Consider the following 25,029-nt stretch of genomic DNA (forward strand, 5'->3'; position numbering starts at 1 on the left):
ACCACTCGAGCATAAGCTCAAGTGATGGTGAACTTAAACTACAAATGAAACAAAAATTAAAAAGTAAAAAGAACGGAACTACTTGCTTTGAACGCAAGAAGAAGAACAAAAATTGGGATGAATCGAGCTCCTCCGAAGACGAGGAGAAAATCAACAAAGGCGAGGTGGCAAACTACGCCTTTACGCCTTTCGACGCTAAGGTAATCAAAATGCCTTTAATTTACTTTGAAATTACATAATGCTTTTCATAATGCATTTTTATTTTTTATTTAATTTTCTTAAAAATTGTATGTTTAATAATTTTATAATGAAAATACAAAAAATTAGGAATCATGCTTATCATTCTAGTAATTTTGAAAATAATCATGAAAATTACATGTTTATGATAAACAAAATAATTTTGATTAAAAATACCTTATGAAATCATGCTATATGTGGTTGAGAAGTAATAATGTGTATCATGTTGATTTCCATTGTTATTTCTCGATTTTGAGTATATGAAATCATGTTTAATTTGAAGTTATGATTAATGAGTATATATTTTTGAAATTATGATGATTCTTAATATTTATGGATTATCGATTTTCATGATAATAACAGTGGCTTTAAAAAAATTGATGTATGTTTTCATAAATGAAAAGGCATGTTAACATGAAATCGATCACTTAAAATGAAACACTTAAAAAGGGGGAAAATATATTATCAATGAAATCATGAATCTATTTATGTTATAAATTTTGTGACCCATAAAAATGATTTTGATGATTTAAATTTGAAATGAGTTTTATCAAAATCATGATCTTGATTTTTCTCTTGAATGATTGTGACTTGTATTTCTTGTATTCATGATATGATTTTTATGCAATTCTTTGTATTCATGAAATATTTATCTCATCACCCAATTATTTCTTTTTCAATATTCCTCAAGTGATGATATGAATGCATGAGATATTCATGAATTTATTTTGATGTATGTAAATGAGAAGCTTCGATCATGCATGGTAGGATACAATGTGACAAATTAATACCATGATGATTTGAAATATTTATGATTTGGAATGATGCATATGCTTTTGTATGATGTGTATCATGAATGTTTAAAAAAAATAAATAAATAAATAAATAAATGTTTATATCATGTTAGATGGTTTTACATATTATGCATGATAAGCTATAGTGATGAGTGAAACAATGATTGAAATAATATGAATGATGATTTGGAATCATGCATATAATAATGAGTTTATATGTTTTGAAAATGTGCATGTTTTAATTTGAAAATATAATGATGCACAAATGAGATTGATACTAACCTTTGTCATGATTTAAAAATTGATGTAAAGGGTTTTTCCCTTCTTTTTGACAATGATAAAAGGGGAGATAGCTAGCTTGCATAATTCAAGAAGAAAGCAAAAATTGCACTTCTCAAAAGAGAAGAAATTGCTATCTTGAACATCACCAAGAAGTGCTATCTTGCAAGTCTTAAGACACACAAATGCAATCATGCAAAATTTGTAATTTTGCACATTATTAAAATTTATGATGCTTTGGTGATTATGCATGTTCTAAAATGTTATAAGATTCACTAGCTTGCATGATGTAGAACTTAGCTATATTGAACATCACCAAGGAATGCTATCTTGCCTATCTCAAGAAGCAAAAAGTCAACTTGCACATTTAGCAAAACTTATATTTCAAGAAGCAAGAGTTGCTTTTTTGCTAGCTTGTATATGGTAAACTTGCTATCATACTACCATGATGATGAGCATACCTTATCTTCATGATTATATTTGAAAAACTATGGCAAAAATATGTCCGAATGATTAAACGTGTTAAAATTATTTTTCGGACTTTTTTTATTGAATGATCAAATCACTTGATTGCCATAATGATTTTACACAATTACTTGCCATGATTACATGTTGGAAATTATGTGCTTGAATACAAAAATTTCCATGATAATAAGCATGTTTTAGCTTCATGATTGTAATTGAATATCTCTAGTAAAACCTTGTCCGAATGTATGAAAGTATCAAATTTCATTTTCAGATTTTCTTGATCCTAACAATTGGATTTTCTTGATACATTATCCTCTTCCGAACTTAACAGGCATATGTCATATCAAGTTTAATTCACATCATTGATTTTTGACATATGGAATCATCTAGCAAATGCACTTATCATGTGAAAAATATTTTTCGAGAAACATATTTGATGATTCCCTCTTATAAAAGGAAGATATTTTTACATACAAGGATTTGACTCACTTACATATCTTAATCCTTGCAAAAATGAAGTGTGCTTTAATATCTTATCGATTTGAACTTCACATATGGCTTTCCTCCTTCATGTAAAAAGATAACAAATAAAAAGGAAGAAGCAATAAAAGCTATCTCCATGTCATGTTTTCCTCGAGATGTTTGCATAATTGGTATCGTATCACTCACTATTGGAAAATGACATGAACCAACTTATGGCATCGCACTTATATTTAAAATTTGCTTATATCGTTCTCCTTGTTGTTGATGACAAAGGGGGAGAAATATATAAATTGATACTATGAGTGCCATATTTGAAGAATATGAATAGATGTTATGAATGCCATATTATGATGAGATATCAAAAGTAGCATTCATATGAATAGGTGCTATGAATGTCATATCATGTTAAGATATCAAGAACTTGAATCGCAATTTTACATGTTGATATCTTACCATTTGATGATAGTAAACTTGCATGATGATAACAATAGATATTATGTTTTTCATGCAATGAGTTAAACATATATCACAAACACTTGATTGTGGTACTTCTCCTTTTTGTTGATGACAAAGGGGGAGAAGTATGTTGATGACATGACATGTTGCTTGGATTTTTGAATCCAAGAGTTTTTATCAATATGGCATATTGATAGGGGGAGTTTGTTTAAACTTTGGGAGTTAAGGTTAACTCCGTTTATGATGACATGTTGCTTAGATTTTTGAATCTAAGAGTTTCTATCAATATGGCATATTGATAGGGGGAGTTTGTTTAAACTCCGGGAGTTAAGTTTAACTCCGTCATCAAGTAGTTGTCATCATCAAAAAGGGGGAGATTGTTGAATCTCGTATTTTGATGATGAAATTACTTGATATATGTTTATAATTTAATTTGCGTTTTGAGTGACGCAGGATGCCTCGATCAGGATGAGACGATTAAAGCAGGAAAATCATGTTGGGCCGGAGGAACATGTCAGAAGATTGGACGTCAGGCCGGTTGATCGGTCGACGTATCGACAAAAGGCTTCGGGCTGTGGATTCGGGCATCGGGCCAAGGAGAGCGGATATTGCGCCAAGGACATCGGAGTTGCGGAGACAACTGGCCGATTGGGCAATAGGTTGCAAGAGAGGACGATGCGCCGAAGAATCGGACGAAGCATCGAGAGACCAATGACATGCCGGACAACGTGATTAATGCTTAGGATTAATTGTCTCGATCGAAGTTTTTGTTTTACATGTGCAGGATTAACTACGATGAAAGTAAGACATGCAGCAGGAGTTGCGCCGGAGTCATGACAATGATCACGTTGGGAGTTCGAGAGCTCGACGGAAGTTCGGACAGTCGTCGGAGGTTCTGCGGGAACAAATCCGAGAAGTCCAGAAGCTTGCCAAAGGAGCTCGTCGGAACTTGCCAAGTGGATCGTCGCAAGTCCAGGAGTTTGCCGGAAGTCCGCAGGAGGATCACCGAGGGTTCGTCGAATGATCGACGGAAGTTCGCCGGAAACTCGTCGGAAGAAGCGATTGACGCACCGGAGCAAGCTGCAGAATATGTCTTAGGAAATAATCATAGTTAGCACATTGATTAAGTTAGAAATGGGAGGTGATCCCATTAGCTTAATCTTGGGGCAATTGGGCCCTTGAAAGAATCAAATTGGGTCGAATGGATTAACCCATTCTGACCCTGATTGCTGTGGGAGGTGCAACCGCCCAAGCCAGGAGGTAGCACCGCCCAGGCTATGTCTCCTAGCGAGACTGGGCGGTGCAACCGCCCCAGCCAAGAGGTGGCACCGCCCCGGGCTCAGTCTCCGAGCGAGACTGGGTGGCGCAACCTCTTCTGTCAAGAGGTAGCACCGCTAGAGCTCAAGTTTTGAGCTCTGTCAGGTGGTGCAACCGCCCCAGTTAGGAGGTGCAACCGCCTGATCCCGGAATTCCGGGAATTGACAGATTTGAGCTCCAAATTTGAAATGGGTTGGGGCCTATAAATACCCCACCCATTCAGCACTGAAAGCACAGAATACACACTCGAAATCTTGCTGTCTTTCTGTGGTTCTTAGAGCTCAAAACTGCTAGTTCTCCTCTTTCTGTTCTTCAAAGTTTGAGTTGTAAAGAGAGGAGAGAAAACTTCTGTAAGGGTTGTCTCCTAAGCCCGTCAAAAGGAGTGAATCTGTAAGAGGGTGGTTGGCCTTCGCTTATTGAAGGAAGGCCTCTAGTTGACGTCGGTGACCTCGTCGGTGGAGGAAGCCAAAAGTGGAGTAGGTCAAGATTGACCGAACCACTCTAAATCTCGGTTTGCATTTCCTTTGAGCATTTTACCTTCACTGCAAACTTCTCAATAGCTTACTGCCCTCTGCGATTTTACGAACGAGTTTCAAGGTTCAGACGTAAATCTGCGTTTAGACGTAAATCTACTTTTTCGTATGATCATCATATTGTAGATTGCGTTTACGTTTTGAGCTTTACCATAACTGCACACTGCCTTTATACTCCTGCTTAAACTGCGTCTTATCTAAATCAAGTGATTTACGAATCAGCATTTAGACGTAAATCAGTTTCTTCGTACGAACGTCGGATTTCAGTTTGCGTCGATATTCTGGTTTTCATCATAGCTGCAAACTGCCTGCATGGATTGACTTTAACCTTGCTTAGTATCAACTTTCATACAGAAGTTGTTTTTATCGTTTGAACGCAGCTTTCGATTTTAATCACAGAAAGTTTTCCGCTGCACTAATTCATCCCCCCCCCCCCTCTCTTAGTGCTCTCGATCCTAACACCGATAACAGCCCGTGAACGCCACACCCACATGATTTAAATTATTTTCATGTTTTAAATTACAAAAAAAATTGTTCATCAAATAAATCATATGTTTTGTACAAAGGCAAATGCATATGTAAAATCCCTTCAAACTTAATTTTCATTCCAATTTTGTTTTGGCACATATATATATATATATATATATATATATATATATATATATATATATATATATATATATATATAAAAGGTCTTAGAATATTGTACGGTGTATTTAAGACTGAAGGGCAAACATGTCATTTACAACTATGAGAGTACCGATATGTCAACAAAGAAGCATTGATTACACGTTGTTGCCGAAAATTCCTTAATGCATGTGATTACCTATTACAACCGTACTTATCATATCCGTTTCCTCCGCCTTCATCACCGGCCTAAATTGGGTGCGTGTATTGACTCGCCTCGATTGAGATTTCTCGTGTATAAATTGATGCGTAGTGTGGGGGAGAAACCACGATCCGGGTGGATTTGTGGAGATGGCGATGACTGTGATCAGTGTGGTTGTCGTCATGTCCTTTGCTCTCATGGCCATGGCAGTGATGGCACAGGGTCCATGGGACACTGCCGACGCCACTTTCTACGGCGACATGTCCGGTAACGCGACCATGGGTGAGTTCAGCTGCCTCTCCCTCTTTCTACTACTGCTCCTTTGTCGTTGTCTTCCCCTCTCAGTCCAATGAGCAGGTCACAAGCGCTGCATGCACGCAGAGGAGATTTTGCTGCAGTTAAATCGTGTTCATGGGTAGAGAAAGAGAGAGAGAGAGAGAGAGAGAGATCTGACCATGTGTTTTGTACTGGTACAGGCGGAACTTGTGGGTATGACAATCTCTTCGAGCACGGATACGGGCTGTCGAACACGGCGCTGAGCACGGTGCTGTTCAACGATGGGGAAAAATGCGGTGCATGCTTCGAGTTGAAGTGCGCAGCGGGACCCGACAGGTGCAAGGAGGGGAGCACCATCGTGACGGCGACCAGCTTCTGCCCGCCGGCACCCGTCAGCCTGTGCAACCCGCCCCAGAAGCACTTCGACCTCTCCATGGCCATGTACATGAAGATCGCCAAGACAGCCTATTCGGGCAGTATCCCCGTGCAGTTCCGGCGAGTACCGTGCGTCAGGGAGGGCGACATCGGATTCGAGTTCAGGGGGAACCCCTTCTGGATCTCGGTGCTGGTGTACAACGTGGCCGGCTCCGGCGACGTGGCGAAGCTGTCGGTGAGGGGATCCAACACCACCTGGGTGCCGATGACGAGGTCGTGGGGACAGAGGTGGCAGCTCAGTTTCAGGCCAGAGATGGTGGGGCAGAGCCTTTCGTTCAAGGTGACGACAGGCGACAACAAAACGGTGGAGTCGGTCGACGTCGCTCCAGCGAACTGGCAGTTCGGGCAGCGGTATACAGGCGGCCAATTCTGATAAGGAATTGGCGCAGAAAGCAAGGGAAACTATTAGTACATGCAATATAAGGAAGCCCCCTAACCATGCACGGGCTTCTTCACTGGCTTTTGAAGTCATATCTATTCCTGCACGCAGTTTAATATTTGCATTACCTTGCTTCAGTTTCAGAGTTCCCATCATGCATATTGTAATGAAAGCCACGGCTTTTAGTTTCAAAGAATTCACGCGAATTCTCTAAGTCACGTGAACTTCCCCTACTGTCATCATGCACACGGAGTCCCGAGTCGTCGATTCCAATGATTCACGGCGTTAGAGGAAACTGCCACAATGAGAACTGTCGTGAACCGAATGATGATTCACGGCGTTAGCGGAAACTGCCACAATGAGAACTGTCGTGAGAATAACAGGTTGTGTGTTCAGATCAGGTTAGATGCAGTCTCAGCATTGGATAGAATACATCTAACATAGTCCAAAAGAAATGGATAGAATAGTTCTGAGTAATAACAAAACTGGCCACGGATGCACAGGAAAATTGATTTCTCGATAGAGAATATCTTAATGGCTTAATCTATGCCTCGAGATTATTTTGGATACGGGAGGAATATGACCCACAAGAGTGCAACATTATAGCTTACTAAAGAATGAATGCTTGACTTTTGGTCAATTGATACAAATATAAACATCATTGTTCATCATAAGACGATAACCATCCTTTGCAAAACGTTAGGGCAACATAGTTGGACCAGATCTTATTAACAAAAAAAAAAATCGATACAAGCATCGGACGGGACGGTCATTATTTAACTTAAGTCGGAAACGTTACAGCACCATTTCTGTGGAAGAAAAGCAAAATCTTTTCAGCCATCTGAAACTTCCATGTAGTCATAATCGCTACCAGGATAGAAAGGGCCAAGGAAGATAACACTATGATGATTGGGAAAATATTGAAGGACTAGCGCACAGCTAATAGCGGAGCAAATATGTGTGGCGCCTGAACCAGTTGTAGTCTGGAAGGCCCTGGATTGGTCCCATGGCTGCAATTGCCACATCCTGCGAAGCCAAGGCGGCACCCAGTATAAGCTGACCCATTCTTTGTATGATAACGACGCACCAAGTGTCCACAAATACCAAAGGAAAATAGACCCGTCCTTTTTCATAACGTCATTTTGAAGTGTCATGAAAACATACAAGGCCAAACATGATTTAAGGTATACTTGAGAGTTGAGACTCTCCAATCAGCCTTATAATGAATTTATATCTTAAATATGTGAGACAGGTGATTACGTAACTTAACTTAAAGTGATGCCTCATGGTTATGCAAATTTGGGCCCTTAGCTCCCTAAATTGCTTATTTCTATGAATCTCTGGCATGCTTATTGTGATTGTAATCATAAAGCATCTTTTAGTAAATGCTAAAAGTACGGCTTTACCTGATCAAATATGAAGCGATTAGCAACACGCTTAACAGTGCTTGCATCAACTGCATCTATCCTCGCAAAAAGTTCAGCAACTGGGATTCTACGGCCATATGTAAGTATCTGGAAACACAAAAAAAGTAAGAAGACATGAAGGAAAGAAATATAGAAACTTTGGAAGTAAAATGACCGAACAAACATGCTGCCAGAGAAAGGACGAATCATTACCTGACGACCGATGTCCTCAGCAACAGGGCTGGTACCATCAATGTGAAGTTGAAGAGAAGATTTGAGCTGTAAAAGATCATCAAACAGTTGCAGCTTATAACTTATTAAAACAATTCAACAAACAACATTCCTTGCATATATCACATTGGAGATATTCTTCAAAAAAAAATTGGATGTTCGAGGATACATGATACTCTATTGCAACTTGACAATCAACCAAAACTTGTGAATAACTTATCATGAAGAAACATCCATGTGATTTGATCAAACACATTCGAATTATACTGTCCAGATGCTATTGTTTAGTGGTTTATCTACTCCACTTGAACAAAAGAACTCATTAATCTTCTTTGAGCCATTTAAAGAACCTTGCATCCATGTCTAATACTCAAAAGGCAAAGGTGTTTGGACCACAGGTCAAACCTTTTACATCTTAAGCAGCATATTTCTGTTAGTTCCTTCTCAGCACTCTAAATCCTGGAAATTTCCCTCCCAACACTTGCATTTAGATACAATAGGAATGGTAGCAGATGCCTCCCTTAGTTAACATTCATAAATGCCAATGACATGCAGGTGAGGCTGGCAACAAAGTTAACAAGCAGTGGCTTCAAAGTTGCCTTTATACTCGCAACTTGCTGCACGACGGATGCATTCCAAGAAAGATGTATTTCCTAGACAGAATAATGATCATGTCCCCATTTATTAAAGCAATTTGACCATCATATGCTTAATACATGATTTTTCAGTTACCTTAGACAATAACAATGAAATGTTCATGTCTCACAAAAGAGATATTGTTTATACTGTTTCATGGAATAATTTTGCCCACAAGAATTATATTAACTGCACTGATAAGCTGCAGCAAGCAATCTACATGCCACAAAAGATTCAATAATACAGCTTCATCTGAGGCATGTACTGTCCCAAGTTTCCTCACTGAGAGTATCTAACTGATTTATCATATTTGATATTTTACAGAAGAGTATCCTGAGTTTCGACAGTGTCATTGTACATTAACTGAGAAAGCATATCTGAATCACTTAATTACCTGATTTCGTGCACGGGTCACATCAGCTTCCGAAACCCTGTAGGACAGCTTGCTTATCTCAGACATAATTGCATAGGCCAAATCATCCAAGCAATCCGGCTGATCATGAAAAGTGAAGAAAATGTCAGCTGTCAAGTGGGATTTATCTGCCACGCAGAAGGCATGTTCCCTGTATTATAAGCTAATATACAACAGGATCCATATTCATTTCATTGATGTAATCACCATTGAGCTAGCAATTAATACAAACATTATAATAGAGTCTAAGTATATACAAGCCAATAGCAGAGACTCATGAAAAAGACAGGGAAAACGTAATGGCATTAAAATATCATGCAGTATCTGTGAAAGAAAACAAAACCAAGGGAATTATGATTTCCAAAGTTTCATTCTGAAAGAGTGCTGCACACCAAAGGACAATTTTATACATATGTGTGTGCATTTGTACACACACAAAAATATATGTGGATATCCTTTAAATATGCTATCAATTTGTTTATTGTGTAATGTATCACAACATATTTCATGATGTCATGTGCAATGCTAATTGATCACCTCACTTAGCAAATGAAGCAAAACACAGCAAAGCTGAGTTAAATATCCTCATTGATCAGGTACTATGACAGTATTTGCAGTAGCTCCTAATCCATCAAAACCATTCATAAGCATAATCGCTATGTACCTTTAGAAATGTCAATATTCACAAGTTCTCTTCTTCAGATGAAAAGAACTCAAAATGTCAATAAATTCATAACCAATAGCTCTGAAGCAGTAAGTTTCTGCAAATAATACTGTGCTATAATTTTCCCGAATCACTGAGAACAACAAAATTTATGACACTCTAATAGATTGGATTGAGTCCAAACCAAACAATAACAGGTGCTAAAAGATGTCCTCTCTTGAAACCAATCATATTTACTCAATAATCATTAAAAATCTCAATATTTCACATCTTTCAAGTACATAACAAAAAACTGACTAACCTTAGCAATTGCATAAACACCAAAGAGACCAGTGTCTTTGTAGTTTGTGTTAAAGGCCATCATGCTTTCAGCGATCTCATTGATGGCAATCCTCTGAGACAGCTCTGAACTGATTAAAGTTGAGGTACACAATCAATACAGGGCAAAACTTGGAAAGTTAAAACAATTTCTGTGTAAATATAAGATGTAACAATGAACAACTCACCCCATGTGCTTTCCACTGCCTGTATTCTTGTTCCAAGAACCTAGCATAGACTGCATTACCATTAAAGCAATAGAATCTGGATCTATCCAGGATGCTCCACTAAATGCAACCGCAAATTGTGCAAGTGGAATGTCATCATCTATTATCCTAACCTGGATACAAAAAAATTTAATTGGCAAGAAGACTCTTGTGCAAAGATAACATGTCTAAGAGAGAGTAAATGGACAAACATTAAAAATTGGCATTCCCACCTCAGAACCAGTAAAAATAGCTGGTTCCTTTGCAACCAACTGGGATGCTGTCGTAGGATCATTTGACAGATTCGTGAACAGCTTTTTAACCTGGTCAACTATATCCTCGTGCTTAACAGCACCAGCAGCTGAGATGACCTAAACCATTATAAATATAAAACATTAGCCATTTGCTGCAATAATTAAAGTCACACCAATCAAGACTGGATAGATCATCAAACAAGGAGGCACCTAAGTTAGGTATGTACAGAAAACAAGAATGATGACTTAATCTGGCCTAATAAAAAACATACCATTCTAGGGGCTGTATAATGTGTTGATATGTAATTCTTAAGATGCTCTTTAGTAATTGTCTTGATGTTCTGAGCAGGTCCTAGTATAGTTCTGCCAAGTGGAGTGTACTGGAAAGCAGTTGCATGCAGATGATCAAAAATAACTTCTTCAGTTTGTCCCTCCACCTACATGAGACAGAAAGAAATGATATTAAAATATTGCATGAACAAAAGGTCTATCCAGTAAAAGTCAACTATAGTAGACTAAAGTTCTCCTGGCTTCACATGATGCCAAAAGCAAAAAAATCTAGGCAATCTATATTTCCATTAAATTACAACTTCATAACGCCATAAAAGAAATTATAACCTATGCGGAACTTAAATTCCAGTAAACAGTTTCAAAACCTGGCTATGAGATAATAAAAAAAAAACTGATCAAAGGGGTCCAAAGAAAGAAAAACAAAAAGAAAGAAACAAATGCCAGAAAGTTCTGCAAAACATGAATATTTCCCCAGTATTGAGAATGTGGCTAGTAACACATGCTAATTAAGTGTTACGGATCAAGGAAAATAAGTTATCTCACTGCTAACAAGGTGAAAGAAACACATAAATGGTTTATAGGTAGTATAATTTACACCATGTATACCAAATTTACATGGGAATGGTGTCTCACAAAGAAGACTCAATGTTAATTTAATATTCCTCAGTAAAATCAAATAGGGTTGCAAGGCAGAAGTAGCAAATCAACACAACAACTACAAAAAAAGGTCCGGAGCAACAAATGGTTACGCTCAGTCCACAGTCAGGAGATTTTAGCTATAAGCCAAATGAACCAGCATCCTGCTACATCAGTTTTAACAACGGAAGATTTCTAGCCTATGTGATGGTAACATAATTAGCATACTTATGCTCAAGTGGCATAAAGAACCTAATTAAATGAAGAGCCATAAAAGGTGATATAAGATCAATAAGAATCAAAATGCTTCATTTCTTTGTCAACTTCTATTAATGACAATAATAGCTATCAGAACCTCTCTCCACTTTTCTAAATCCAACTGTTGTACAAAACTTCACATGCCAGCCTGATAGGAATGATGATCCTGGTACCATGTGATTAGAAATACTTATAAGTACTGCTCTTTGATCGGCAGCCACTAGTCCAAGAGATTTTCAATTGTAAGTACTGTTTTTTTATAAGTTATCTAATGTCAAAGATAAGATTTTGCTGCCAACAAATTAACTCAAATTAGAACATGAGAAAAAAGAAATATAATAGAAATTATTGTTCTGCATCTGTTAACGAAATATAATCATATCTCCAACTTTAGAGAGATTTTAGCCACCATGAAAGACCAATCCATGCACTTGTCCTCCTTGCCTCCCCCGACTCCCAGTGCACTTCTTTTTTCGTTTTTCTCCAAGAGTTTCAATACAAGAAAAAAATCTAATGGCAGTAAATTGATTAAGCTAGAGACAGTAAACAACCATAGTTAGCCTAAAATAAGAATTGTGAGTTATCGACGTTGGTTGGATATTGACGTTTTAATACGATCAAAAGGAGGTGAATATTAGAAACTTATACCTCTTCCATCTCCCTGAGGATTACATCCCTCTCCCTCTCAATGCGCTTCTCATCAAAACACGAGTTCTGAAGTATGTCTGCAAGGATTTCCAGCGCTTTGGGCACATCCTTATCCAACACCTTGGCGTAGTAGGTGGTCTGCTCCCTCGATGTGTACGCATTCAGATGCCCGCCCATGTTCTCAATCTCCTCCTCCAGCTGTCGCACTGTCCGCGATTCGGTGCCCTTGAAGATCATGTGCTCCAAGAAGTGCGCGGTCCCGTTGGTCTCATCGGTCTCGAAGCGGCTCCCGGCGTCGATCCACACGCCGACCGTGGCGGTGCGGGAGGCAAGAGTAGACTCGGTGGAGATGCGGAGCCCGTTGGGGAGGGTGGTTACGCGGGTCTCCGGTGCGGCCAGGATGGGGGTATGGTCGGCAAGGGTGGGGTGGGGGGAGGCGTAGCGGAGGAAGCGGGGGTCGGGGTCATCGAGGCGCTTGATCTTGGATCGGACGGCCTCGGCGAGGCGATCGTAGAGCATCACGGGGGGTTTGGCCAGGGAGGGAGCATCGGCGGCGGGGTTTGCGAGGGCGGAAACTGCAGCGGTGGAGGCAAATCGGCCGGAGACGAGGAGGGGGCGGCGAGAGAGGGTGAGAAGCTTGCGCAGCGCCATTGCTAGGGATTGGATTTGGCGGAAGGGAGAAGGGGAGTGTGGAGAGGGAGGCGGGTCGAATCGTCAAACTACGTGAGGGAGGAAGAGGAATTAGCTCTGCACACATGACTCAACAGGAACCCACGTTTACACCAGGCAGTGAAGGTGGACCCCGCTATTATGAAAGTTTTGACGTGACGGGGTGCACGAACTTGCCAGTGAGCGTACGAAATTAGAGAGGTAGTGGAACACGTACCCTACTGAATCATTCCGGAGGCTCGTCAAGGGTGATGTGGTTAGTCTTAACATTCGATACAGGAGGGACCCACCTGCCCTGTCTGACGTCAAGCGTTGTCTAAAACCTGAACGGGTTACATGTAACCCTTCTTGAGCACATGTTGACTTCCGTTTCTCGCCTACCCTTTCTCCTCTCCGCTACCGCCCTCTTCTCCGTCGGCTCTCCGTCCAGATGCCTTCGCACCACCACCGAGAAACTAATCGATGCTGCTGCTGCTGTTCAATCCACTCGTCACCACCACCCCATCTGACCACATCTGATCAACTCCTCCAAGCCCTGGCCAGCCACGTGCTCCTCCAATCCCAGAATCCTCCCACTCTTTCCGACGGTCACTGCCTTAAGCCCCAGCAACACCCACCACCACTGCATTCCTTCTTCCAAATTCATCAACTTGGTGATGATCATCTTCCTCCTGCTCCTCCTCATTATCATCGTCATGAACAGCAGCAGCAGCAGTTCTATCAGCATCAAGCTCAACCTCTTATCGAATCCCTCCTCCGCCGCATCGCCGCCCTCGAATCCTCTTTCCCCCATCTCTCCTCGCCCATTTCGTCTCCTTCTCCTCTTCCTTGTCATGGACGACAGCGACAAGAAAGACCTTTGACCCCATCACCGCCGTCTTCTTTTGCTTTGTCGCTTCGAGATTTGGCGGCGCGGAGAATCCAAGCCTCGTTCCGCCGTTTTCTTCTACGGAGATCCCAGACACTCCGCCACCTGAAGGACCTCGCCGCCATGAAATCATCAGTCGCCGCCTGTAGATCCGCGCTCTCCGACGAGACCCACGTCGATCCCAGATACCTCACCGAGAAAGCCATGGATCTTCTCCTTCGACTGGATGCCATCCAGGTGAGTTTGAGGAAAGCTAACTCCTCTCCTGGATTTCTCTTTGCTTGTTGCTTCGTTAATGGCATTTTTCGTGGGTTTTCTTGGCTTGCAGAGCGGCGACCCGATGGTTCGGGAAGGGAAGCGGTCGATCAGCAGAGAACTAGTCCGCATGTTGGATTTCATCGATAAGGTGGTAGTCAAAGAGCACCAGCTGTCTCTGGACGCGATCGAGATCACTGGGAATTGCGGAATCGAAAGAGATTCTGTGGAGGACATGAGAAGAGAAATTGTAGGAACCGAGGAAGTTCCGAAGCTTGCCAAAAAAGTGAGCTTTTTGGAAGACGGGAAGAGACCGAGGTTCTCTCTTAGCGGCCTCCACCAGCTTGAGGAGGAACTCATCGATGCTGGCAATCAAACTGCTCCACCGGAGAGCTTGGGCGGGGAAATTACGAGCACCGAATCAAGCGATCATCTGGGACCAGAAAGGTTTCATGAGATCAGCAATGGTGACAGAAGTTCGGAAAGTTCCATAGAGAATGGTGGCAAATATGTGAAGGGGAAGCATTTCCAGAATCAGAATGGAAAGTTAGGCCTCTCTGCTCCCTTGCCTCTGCAAATGGAGCTGCGGAAAACCTAATTCCATCTTTGGTAATGAATGCATCAATCTTGAAGTCAAGAGATTAGAACTGTTTGCTTCATCCATCTTTGGTCCTTTGCCTACTGGAAGTTGGGGTTTGGAGAAGAGCTGCTTCTGCTTGGTATGTTTGTTCCTTCTTGTGCTATGGTATTGTCTTCTAAGAATTGTTAGAAGTGTGAAGATTAGCATGCTTCTAATTATCTGATATCTTTGTTCCTTATTTGCTTCTATACTCAGATCCATAATGGCTACTGTTTGGTTAGTGTGACAATGCTTCTGTTTAGTTAGGTCCATTTATACTTGATTGCTTCTTGTGATATTTCAAGATATCATTGGTGATGTCGCAGTAGAATGATTAAACATTAGATAACCAAATTATTGGGAATTAAGTCAACATAGACACTGGATATCTGATGATTTAAAGAATCTGAATTTTTATAACTCAGGACTGACTAGAGTTAAAATTTTGATTGACATCTTCAAGTACAAAACTGCGATAATTATCAATGTTCCGTGTCGAACAAATGAAGGAAAAGAAGTTCTAGCAAGAACTTGGGAAAGCATCAGTCAGTGAGTGAAGATTCAAAATACTAGATAGAGCTGTGAAATTGTTGGAAATGACACTGTGCCATCTTTAGTGTCTGGAATCAAATGAAACTACCAATTTCTTTTGTTCTGAAATGTTTTGCAGCTATGAGAAGCAAAGTAATGCTGTGAAAGATTTAAATGCCACATGAATCATATCAGAGCATTAAAGTGAAACAAGTCCATCTTCAGTAATGTGAGAAAGACCAAGCACACTATGGTAAGAACAAGAGCATCTCCAGTTCTGACAGATAAATAAATACATGTGATCCCAATAGTTTCCAAACTTGTTGGTAATAGGAGGGAAAAATCATTGTCCAACACTACTGTTTGAGCTACATGTTCCAAATCTGATACTGTAATATGCACTTATGAAGTGCCCAAAGGTATCTGAGGAAAAATTTTGCTACCATTTCTCACACCTGCCCAAGTTTGAATATTTGGCTCAAGTGTGCAGGCCAAAACCCTACTGAAGCAGCATTTCCAAAAGCTTCTCTTCACATTATCTGAACACACACATGAAATCATTTGTAGATTTCTCTATTACCTGCTAACTTTTGTAGATTTCTTAGTATTCTAATCAGAAAGGAATAACTTTGAGAAATATTGTAAAACATTAGTAATTCAGTAATGTATGGAAACACCCCTTTTTTATGCTGAGTCCCACATTTTGCATTGGTTAATGTCATCTTGCATTACCACATGGTATGCTAAGTTGGAACTAAGTCTTTCCTTCATTTTAACCATCAGGATATTTTATTTTAGATGTAGCACATCAAGATCAAACCAGCCCAGCATATATGAGACTACCTTGAGGCCAAGTCATTTATCTCCCATCTCCCTTTTGTTACAGGTTTCTACATGGTGGGAAACAATTACAGGCAAAAATGGTAAAAGAAATTTGCCTATAGGTTTCTGATTGTGTTGGAGAAGAAATGGAACAAATGATGACATGGTGAGAAGGCAAGACAATAAAAACAGTCTTAAGCAAAAGAAAAATTAGCTGCATTATACTTTGTTTAAGCAACTGTATGTATGTATGTAGTTTTAAATTAAAATATATAAAGATATAAAATACTTAAAATATATATTTTTTCCATTCTTATAATTATAATGAGTTTTCAAAGGTTATCAACATCGTTTAGAGTTTTACTTAGATTCAATTGGTTGTTAATTGATGGAAATTAACCACAATGATAAATACACAATCTCTTAGATTTTGTAAGAATATATATTAAACTCAAATTTAGAGAAAAATATAATATTTTGGAGGGATATACACACACACACATAAATAAATAAATATAATTGAGAGCCGGCCCATGAATTTTGGAGGATGGGCCGGCCCATGAATTTTGGAGGATGGGCCGGCCCATGAAGAAATATACCTTCCATCAATTGTGGCGGATGAGCCGGCCCATGAATACTTGATGTCTTCTTCTCCCTCTCCCTTCTCTCTCTCTCTTCCCACGGGTTCTACTGCGAGGGGTTGAGGCCATTGCTAATCCCTCTGACGCGTGGTAACTGTAGAGGGAAACGGAAGCAAGCGATATTGATGGAAGGGATAGCCTCGATCGCTCTGCTGCCCTGCGGTTCCATCTCCGGCCATTTCATCCGCTTGCCCGATTCCGTCTGCTACGGCCTCCATGGAATCGGTTGGTGAAATCGTATCCCCGTTCCGCTGCGTAAACCCCACCCTCTCATTTCTTCCTGCTGCATTTAACATCATTTTTCCTCCGCTGCCAAGTTCTTGTTTCGAAGTATTATGTTTTGGGGCTGATTACTTAGAAATGCTTTCTTTTGAAGAACATTAAAGGTGAAGAAAAAGAAAGAAACATAAAGATTACATTTTTTTGGAGTGAATTCATGGCATGAAATCATAATAAGGTGAACCCAACGTCACTCTCATCGCAAATAAAAGGTCATACCTTTCCATTTCATCCAAAGAAACAGCGCCTCGTGAAAATTCAGCACTTACGAGCAATTTGAATATCGATCTATTGCCAAGTTTGAGTTTTGACCACATTGATTTTGGGTTTATGATTAGTATGAGGTTGATGAAGTGAAAAATGAGCACATGAAACCTTTATATTCGGGTTAATTCCCAAAAAAAGCCCCTAAGGTTGGGAACTTCTTGCAGAGTAACCCAACTTTAAAAATTTCCCAGATAGCAACCCTGGCCATGTAATTTAGTATGCAAACCTTTTTTCCAGAATTCGCCCTACATATGCTGCTTAAGTTATGCTCAACCAATTGTCATTTAGTATGTGAAATGTCTCTTGTATGAGAACTAGTCAGCTTAATAATAATGATCTGAAATTTAATTTGTGCTATTTCTGCTGTTTAGAATTGTCATGCGAGAGAGAGTGCAGCAGAGGTGAAGATTATCGCTTGATTAAGCTCTCAATAATTGACTATGCTGTGAGATCAGATGCTTCTCTTTCCATACCTTGCGACTGTAGATATTCTTTATTGCGTGGAATTTCTCTAATGTTCTTTCCTCATGGTACACACTACAGAGCAGGAAAGAAAAAGTGATTGTAGTGGAGTGCAGGGGACATGATTGTGCTCGCTTCCAAAATGTTGATCATGCCCATGGGTAAGTGGTTGTGGTAGAGTTCTGACTTGTTTTTTATGTGTACATGCATAAATATACATTTAACAGCTTAATCTCTTATTTTGCAGTAGTTTAAGAACTGAACTGGTTTATTCCATATTCTAAACTTATAGCGATGTTTGTCTTCTGCTACACCAGTCTATGTACATTATGTACCTCCTACCTCCTTAACGAGGTTAGAGGTGCGTATGGTGTGGCCTTCCTATCTTCTGGCTTCTTTTAACTAAACTTAATTAGAGACCCATTTAGTTTTATTGATTGTGTTTTGCCTATGGAAGAGTTTTTTAGATATCCATTGATTGCCTAATTCTCCCATGAATATGCTTTGGCACCATCATTAGGGGGTTGGCATCCAAATGTCTTGCTGAATCTTCTCTGATGCCTTCTTGGTTTTAAGTTATACTTTTCTAACTGACCATATGTTGATCGTAAAGGACTTGGATGGACAATCGGAATTTTATATCATGTGAATAGAACTTCCTCACTTGTTATTCCACTGTTTTATCCTCTTTCGAAGAAGACAAATAAGCAAGATGGAGTATATGTATTAGCAAAAGTGATCTGTGAGATATTTTATCCTCCATGACAAGCAGATAGGTGCTTTAAATTTTGAGAATTCTTTCATTACAATACATGATAGAAAAACTATGTAATTAAAAGGGCACTTCTTGTTGTGCTTTTCTGACTGAATGGAATATCCTCTGGTGCCACATATACCATATAATGAAGCTTTTTTGTTTCAAATCCTTATGAGCAGCCTTAGTGACCAATTTTTGTGCAGCCAACATGAATCCCTTTTTCACAATGTTGAAATACTATTTCTTTGATATTTTTTCCTATTAATTGGGATGCTATATATAAAAATTAGTAAAAACAGAAAGATGTCTTTGTGATACATATTCTTGAAATTTTATAATAATGAGTTCATGATACATCACTGCTGCAGGTGGGAAAATGATGTTGTTGATATGATAGAGCAGAAGCATGGTAAACAAAAGATATCAGTGTCTTTCGAGTGTGAAACACTTAAGGCAGACAATGCTGCTGAAGAGCACCTCAAGAGCTACATGCCCAATTTAGTTGGACTTGGTGCTGTTGGTAGGTAATATGACTTGAATACTTGCTAGAATAATATTAAAACTTGAACTTGCAACAACACTAAATGTAATTTTTTTGTTTTCCGGAAAATAAATTGTAAAGTTGTTGAACCGAAATGGTATTGCAGGGAAAGTTAACTGCTAGAAACTGAATTCACCTAATTGCTAAAGTTCATATCTACTTTCTTTCCACACAACTTTTTGCCCATTTTCCAGTTATATGCATGGGAGTCCAATCCAAGTCTCTACCATTTTGGTAGCACCCACTTTTCCTTCCTCCCAAAAATTAGTAGGAACTACAAGATGCTCTACTAGTTTATTTTTCCATCCTTTTTTTATCACCAAAAAATGTTTTTTTTTTTAATTCCAACTTTGAATTGGAGTACAGGAATATGTTATTGTATTTCTAAGTTTACTCATTTTCATCAGTTATGCACAGTCTTCACAATCTGAAGAGTCAAGTCAGTCACCTTCCTTTCTAACAAGATGTGCAATTAAGTGATGAAGATGATTTTGCAGTAGATATATGTACTTCTATTACCTACCTTCTTCTTACAATGTGGTGATCAAATTGCAGTTAACGTTGGTCGGATGAGCATTTCTGGCCTTGATTTCAAAGGGGATAAAGAATCCAGTGAGTGTGATGATGAATGATAGGCATGTTATACAGATGCATGCAACCTGGTGGATGTAACAAGAGCATGTTGAACTTTAAGGAGCTGGTACTGTTGGTGTTGCTGATATTTCTCTTGTCGAAACATCAAATCTAGCATTTTATTTTGTTGTTCAACCCTCAAATTTTGCTTCGTTTTCTTGCCATTATGTGTTGCAGCAGATGTTCACAGATTGGATCTAATTGCAGATTTCTTAGTTTTAGATTTGAGCATCAGATTCCTTCAAATCATGAAGTTACTAATGTGACATACTTTAGTAAGTTTGCCTTCAAGTTATGAAGCTTGCTATTGGCAATCTCATGTTATTGGTAATTATCTAAAAACTATATAATATAATTTTATTAAATATAATTTCTTAATTATCAATCACATCTTTATATTTTATGATCTCTTATTTCGTGCATTGATGTTCAAACTTTAGTTGTATCGTCTCGTGATGTTATTCGTTGTTGGACAAAGAGGAAAATATCGTTAGACATCGAAATATTTTTAAGATGTTAAAAAAAACTAAAATAAGATTATAAGTAGTAAAAAAATAATAAAAGATTATTGGTCCAAGTTTGGGGATATATATGTCATAGAAAGAATAATAAATATGTGATGGCCCTAAATTTTTGAACGAAGGTTATCTTTAGATCTTGACCGTCCATTGGATGATTTTGATCATGATGCTCTCGTGTGGAGATCGCTATGCGTCGATCGTAAAGGATAAGAAGATGATAAAGGCTGTTTTAAGCTTTCGAGGGCGCGCCTTGGCCGCGAACACTCCCAAGATGACCCCGACCATGGCGGAAACCCTAATTCCCAACTGCACTCGGGGAATTCCATCAAATTTCTCGAGATTGAGACCCATTTCTGCTACAAGGCGACAACTTCCGTCTTTCATTTGTTACAGTCCCGAATTCTGCGACCTAAAGGGAAGATTTGACTACCTGATTGGATCATTTCGAGCCCGGAAATGGGTGACGCGTGCGGCGGCGACGTCTTCTTCCATGGTCGAGGACGCGAAAGAGGATGACGAGCCCATGAGCATCGGTAACTTGCGTCGTTTCATCGATCTCAACGTTGGGAAGTGGAACGGATCCTTCTACGTGAGTAGAATGATTGCTTTGCCCTCCTACTTCTTGAACGTTTCGGTTGTTGGTTGATGCGTTTCGGAGCTCCTCGCATGCAGCAATTCGATGGTGATGGAAACCTACTGCAAACTGTGAGTACGAAGCTCTCAGCGAGTTCCTATGGGGAGGATGAACTGATCAGTCTCATTCAAACGTGAGCTCCCTTGCCTTTAAAGTTAACTTCTTTTTTATGAATTTGTTGGTCTTGGACCTAAAGAATATAAATTTCTTTGGAAATGTTTATTTCTTTGTAAGAATTGTTTGTCTTGTGAATGAATGGTTTTATTGGCAAAGTTGTTACCTCTTGATTGATACTGAGAGTTATTGTATGCTCCTCTTGTTGACAATGCTCTTAATGTTCATGGGAGGAGTTCATGATCTTGCATTTCACTTTTATTGATTATTGTAAGGTCTGTTCAGAAAGACATACTAAGTTGATTGTGCAGCCTCAGATAATTTTGAGAGTCAGGCTCCTTAAATCTTAAACAAGTTGAATATTTCTTGGGCATATGATTTCTAGGAGCCTCTAAGTATATGCAATATTGTCAATTAGCTTTTTAAGTGAATCACAAAATATACTCGTGATAAATAGAAATGCGTACAAGAAGTATTAAGGAAACTGTGGTTGTTCTCTAAGCTAGAGATTGGGAGCTGACCAGGGCCTCTTTTTTTCAAGTAACAATCTCCGCCACCAAGGTTCTCAAGAAAATAATGATCTGCTAAGGTTAGGAGAAGAGGGGCTGGGACTGATCCTAGCTGGCACCTCTCCAATGCTTAAGTCAAGATGGGATTCAAGTAAATGTTTAGCTGTTAAGGTAAGGAGTTGCTTTGCTTTGTTGAAATCAATTCATTTATATATGGTTTTTACTGACTATGTGTCAAGGCTTAGGATGTGACCCTTGTCCGGATGAAAGCAACAAGTTGACATGTGTCTGGATGAAACCCATGATAGGAAGATCCTATTGTGGTTTTTGTCAGGTGTGGGTTGCCAAGTATCACACAGAGGGTAGATCCAAAAAGGGACCCATCATGTGCCCTAATCAAGAAGTGTATCAGTTCTTTTACTGGTTTTATTGAAAATAATCCTAATATTCCAGCACTGTTGATAAATCTCTTTTGAGATCCTAAGTCTGTTGGTTTACCAATCAGTACTTTCTGCCCTTTTTTTTCCTTTTAGCAACTTGAACCAAAGCACTTGATATCTTTACTTTTTGGTGCACATCTGAAGCCAATATGTATGCATTGTTTTGGTGTATCTTAATTTTCCACTGAGATTTTTTTAGTCAAGTTAAATTTTCATGTGCATGTGATGATATTAGTTTAGTGGCACTAAGTTGCACTGTATTCTGTTTCCAGGCTGTACATAAAGCAGCCTTCTTCCAGCACATCAATTGCAGGATATGATGATGAACCTGAATGGGCGGAGTATAAGATCAAAGAGACAAATATGTTTACCGTCGACAAGTATCAACAGGTGCTATTTTATTATTTAGATGGAGTTTGCCTCTTAATAGCAGGTGAAGTAATAATATTAGTGAATTTGCAGATTGGATTCTTCCCAAGAGAGAAAGCATTTTCTCTTAGGTACCAAACTGCTGGTATGCTGGAAACTGTTCTAAGAGCAGGTGTGCTCGGAGAAGATGACACTGGTGAAGAATCTCCCAAGTAATTTCCTCTTGTACAGAAGTTTTGCTCTCTTAGACTAGATTTTGCAATTTGAGGTTTCATGTCAATTGAATCTTCTCTTTTGTATGTGGATGTTTGCATGGTAAACACTCTAGCAAGCATCGTCTAAATCAAAACTCTTTAATTTGTTAACTTTGGGTACTTGAATTTCTCTATATGATAACACTGGTTTCTTTTTTTCATAAGAAATGACAGATTTATCTCTGAACAAGGCGATAAGAATCGCATGGCAGTGATATTCTAAACTAACTCACGAACTCCATTCTCAATTATATTGGCATAGAGTTTATAGTCTCAAAGGTCTTCTTCAGCCGCTAGTGCATGATGGGACTGGAAGATCTTGATGGTCATATCTTTCATGTTTGCAGAAACTTGAAGATTCCTTCAAAATGGCCTTCTGTTGTCTGTGAAAATTGTCTATATTCTCTGGAGAAATATATGCGAACAAGAGCTTTCCACATAATGGATCCAAAGGGCATTCTTGAAATGCTTGTTATTTTTATTGAAGAACAAGGAAATGAGATGCCTGCTTTTTCAACTTGGAATTCGGAGATCAGTGTATGCCACCACCTTTTTGCTAAAAAAATTACCATTACATCTTGTGACAATTATATTGCTTATATCGCTAAACATTTATGTTGTATGTTTAGTTCGTAGCAACAGTGGACGGCATTGAGAATGAAACTATCTTGAACAACATTGTTTGATACATCATTCCAGTGGGTTATCTCCCTTTTATCTAGATTTTTAACATGATAACTTACAGGACTTCCCAGATCGAATAGCTCCATGGCTTGGTCGATGGAAAGGTCATTCTATGACAAAACGTAGTGGTGTATATGGAGCAACGATTGCAAAGGCAGATACGGTAGTGTTGCTTGAAATGGATGATAAAGGTCGTTTAATTCAGGTGCGCTAGTCTGAATGTCAACTATTGCATCCTACAAAATTGTAAATGTTGGAAGCTATTTCCTGTCATATTAAGGTAGACATGTACTTACTCGATAAGAGGAAGCACAACATAGTGTTGAGCTCTAATTTTCTTTTCTGATGTTTCAGCAAGAGCATTCTTTAACACCATATCATAGTTACCTTTAGATTTTACCAGTTATCATATCATCTATGAGCCTTGCTCATGTTTCCTAAGAATGTTGTATATCCCTCAAAACTGACTCAACTTTAGTGAAATTTAATCAAGATTCAGACTGCGGAATATGTCAGCCTGTCTAATGATATTCTACTTTTTGTAAAATGAGTACATAATTTCTTGTTTGTTGCAAATTACAAACTTCCTCTGTATGTAAGATGCATATCAAGTGTTACATTTGTGACAATTTGCGCCATCAAATACAAAGATGGGATGTGTTTTGAATGTGCTATTGTTATTAGATAATGAAGATAGTTCACTTCGGTGGATACTAACTGATCTAGTTCCTCCAGGACATAACTTCGACAAACAATGAGAGTAACACTACCACAAACGTGCGTTGGACAGGCACGATGAGCAACAACTTGGTGACCTTTGATGGAGGCTTCCAGCTGACCTTATTACCTGGAGGAATGTATATGGGATGCCCATGTGACATTGGGAAGAATGTAGCCCAATCACAATCATTCCATCTCGAATTCTGTTGGATGGAATCACCGGAGAAGCGGCAGAAGCTCGTGCGCACTTTCGATATGGAAGGCCTTGTAGTGTCATCTACTTATTTCTACGAGATCAAAGTCTAAGGTCAACTTGCATCGACCATGCTGCAGCTTATCCTTGGTTACACTAGATAGATTCCAGTTAAAATAGAACACTTGGGCTTCATTCAAGTCCTTGTATCTATCTCGCTCTTCAGCAAAACGTCCCAGTATAGCTTGTAACTGATATTTGATGATCTATTGCAATTTTGCCTTTTACTCTCTCTAATGTGTATCCTAAACCATACGTTTTTACATTTGTAAGTGGATGAGGGGGTTTGTAAGAATATTTGACAGAATCTACAAAAGGTGTTTGGTTGTTTTCATCTCTCAGTGTTATGTCCCAAGATTTCTATTGTTAGATATTTATGCAAAGAATATGACTACCAAGAGTGTTTGCAAGACTTATTCTATTCACCCAAAAAATATATTAACCTACCAAATTGTTAGTATGCAGCTTTGTATTGTGATGGCAATCTAGAGGAATTCATCATGACCTATTCAAGCTGATCTAATGAGTCACATACTGAGCCAAACACTTTATTCCTATGTATTAAGTCTGAACCCAGTGGAATTCTCAAACGATTGTCGCAAAATATCAAAATTTCTACCTGAATTAACAATCTTTAAAAAAAGGGTGGGGGAAATGTATGTGTGTATATATAAATAAATTTACTGAACTTAGTTTTAGAGATTAAAAAAAAAAAAACTAACCAGCAAATGATGTGTATAC

At 39.0% G+C, this 25,029-nt stretch overlaps 5 protein-coding genes across 7 annotated transcripts; 4 read left to right on the top strand and 1 right to left on the bottom strand.

Moving 5' to 3' along the window:
• Positions 1 to 5,482: 5,482 nt before the first annotated feature.
• Positions 5,483 to 6,700, top strand: LOC103982530 (expansin-A9-like). Its single transcript, XM_009399479.3, has 2 exons — positions 5,483 to 5,678; positions 5,873 to 6,700. Exons 1-2 carry the CDS (start codon positions 5,546 to 5,548, stop codon positions 6,478 to 6,480), a joined length of 741 nt encoding a protein of 246 aa, XP_009397754.2. The 5' UTR covers positions 5,483 to 5,545; the 3' UTR covers positions 6,481 to 6,700.
• A 393-nt stretch (positions 6,701 to 7,093) lies between these two features.
• On the bottom strand, positions 7,094 to 13,192 carry LOC135611154 (probable mitochondrial-processing peptidase subunit beta, mitochondrial). Of its 2 annotated transcripts, none has more exons than XM_065106527.1 (9): positions 12,447 to 13,189; positions 10,886 to 11,050; positions 10,593 to 10,730; positions 10,342 to 10,493; positions 10,137 to 10,245; positions 9,154 to 9,252; positions 8,106 to 8,171; positions 7,893 to 8,000; positions 7,094 to 7,512 (listed from the first exon to the last, which is right to left on the bottom strand). In XM_065106527.1, the coding sequence occupies exons 1-9, from the start codon at positions 13,095 to 13,097 to the stop codon at positions 7,426 to 7,428; spliced, it is 1,575 nt and encodes a 524-aa protein (XP_064962599.1). In that variant the 5' UTR covers positions 13,098 to 13,189; the 3' UTR covers positions 7,094 to 7,425. The 2 variants fall into 2 exon arrangements, with proteins under 2 accessions (XP_064962599.1, XP_064962600.1); XM_065106528.1 differs by having other exon boundaries at positions 7,274 to 7,506; positions 7,883 to 8,000; positions 12,447 to 13,192.
• A 285-nt stretch (positions 13,193 to 13,477) lies between these two features.
• LOC103982527 (BAG family molecular chaperone regulator 8, chloroplastic) lies at positions 13,478 to 15,155 on the top strand. The gene is made up of 2 exons (XM_009399476.3): positions 13,478 to 14,220; positions 14,312 to 15,155. The coding sequence occupies exons 1-2, from the start codon at positions 13,546 to 13,548 to the stop codon at positions 14,834 to 14,836; spliced, it is 1,200 nt and encodes a 399-aa protein (XP_009397751.2). The 5' UTR covers positions 13,478 to 13,545; the 3' UTR covers positions 14,837 to 15,155.
• Positions 15,156 to 16,856: 1,701 nt separating this feature from the next.
• Positions 16,857 to 20,011, top strand: LOC103983380 (uncharacterized). Of its 2 annotated transcripts, none has more exons than XM_009400600.3 (5): positions 16,857 to 17,076; positions 17,769 to 17,842; positions 17,941 to 18,020; positions 18,985 to 19,136; positions 19,713 to 20,011. In XM_009400600.3, the coding sequence occupies exons 1-5, from the start codon at positions 16,977 to 16,979 to the stop codon at positions 19,787 to 19,789; spliced, it is 483 nt and encodes a 160-aa protein (XP_009398875.2). In that variant the 5' UTR covers positions 16,857 to 16,976; the 3' UTR covers positions 19,790 to 20,011. The 2 variants fall into 2 exon arrangements, with proteins under 2 accessions (XP_009398875.2, XP_064958425.1); XM_065102353.1 differs by having other exon boundaries at positions 16,872 to 17,076; positions 18,985 to 19,140.
• Positions 20,012 to 20,536: 525 nt separating this feature from the next.
• Positions 20,537 to 24,622, top strand: LOC103982526 (uncharacterized). Its single transcript, XM_065106530.1, has 7 exons — positions 20,537 to 20,900; positions 20,984 to 21,078; positions 22,281 to 22,398; positions 22,471 to 22,589; positions 22,979 to 23,168; positions 23,377 to 23,520; positions 24,051 to 24,622. The coding sequence occupies exons 1-7, from the start codon at positions 20,583 to 20,585 to the stop codon at positions 24,339 to 24,341; spliced, it is 1,275 nt and encodes a 424-aa protein (XP_064962602.1). The 5' UTR covers positions 20,537 to 20,582; the 3' UTR covers positions 24,342 to 24,622.
• The last annotated feature ends 407 nt before the right edge of the window (positions 24,623 to 25,029 follow it).

The sequence above is a fragment of the Musa acuminata genome, chromosome BXJ2-4, assembly GCF_036884655.1.
Source record: "Musa acuminata AAA Group cultivar baxijiao chromosome BXJ2-4, Cavendish_Baxijiao_AAA, whole genome shotgun sequence".
NCBI lineage: Eukaryota > Viridiplantae > Streptophyta > Magnoliopsida > Zingiberales > Musaceae > Musa > Musa acuminata.

Bases quoted from the DNA above. Each gene is read 5' to 3' on its own strand.
- LOC103982530 (XM_009399479.3), top strand. From the start codon at position 5,546: ATGGCGATGACTGTGATCAGTGTGGTTGTCGTCATGTCCTTTGCTCTC. The intron at 5,679-5,872 runs GTGAGTTCAGCT...GTACTGGTACAG, and splicing joins GTCCGGTAACGCGACCATGG to GCGGAACTTGTGGGTATGAC.
- LOC135611154 (XM_065106528.1), bottom strand. From the start codon at position 13,097: ATGGCGCTGCGCAAGCTTCTCACCCTCTCTCGCCGCCCCCTCCTCGTC. The intron at 10,494-10,592 runs GTGGGAATGCCA...TTTTGTATCCAG, and splicing joins CTATTTTTACTGGTTCTGAG to GTTAGGATAATAGATGATGA. The intron at 8,172-9,153 runs GTAATTAAGTGA...GATCTTTTACAG, and splicing joins TGACCCGTGCACGAAATCAG to CTCAAATCTTCTCTTCAACT.
- LOC103982527 (XM_009399476.3), top strand. From the start codon at position 13,546: ATGCCTTCGCACCACCACCGAGAAACTAATCGATGCTGCTGCTGCTGT. The intron at 14,221-14,311 runs GTGAGTTTGAGG...CTTGGCTTGCAG, and splicing joins TTCGACTGGATGCCATCCAG to AGCGGCGACCCGATGGTTCG.
- LOC103983380 (XM_009400600.3), top strand. From the start codon at position 16,977: ATGGAAGGGATAGCCTCGATCGCTCTGCTGCCCTGCGGTTCCATCTCC. The intron at 17,077-17,768 runs GTTGGTGAAATC...TCTGCTGTTTAG, and splicing joins CTACGGCCTCCATGGAATCG to AATTGTCATGCGAGAGAGAG. The intron at 19,137-19,712 runs GTAGGTAATATG...ATCAAATTGCAG, and splicing joins AGTTGGACTTGGTGCTGTTG to TTAACGTTGGTCGGATGAGC.
- LOC103982526 (XM_065106530.1), top strand. From the start codon at position 20,583: ATGACCCCGACCATGGCGGAAACCCTAATTCCCAACTGCACTCGGGGA. The intron at 22,399-22,470 runs GTGCTATTTTAT...GTGAATTTGCAG, and splicing joins CCGTCGACAAGTATCAACAG to ATTGGATTCTTCCCAAGAGA. The intron at 23,169-23,376 runs GTATGCCACCAC...GATAACTTACAG, and splicing joins CTTGGAATTCGGAGATCAGT to GACTTCCCAGATCGAATAGC.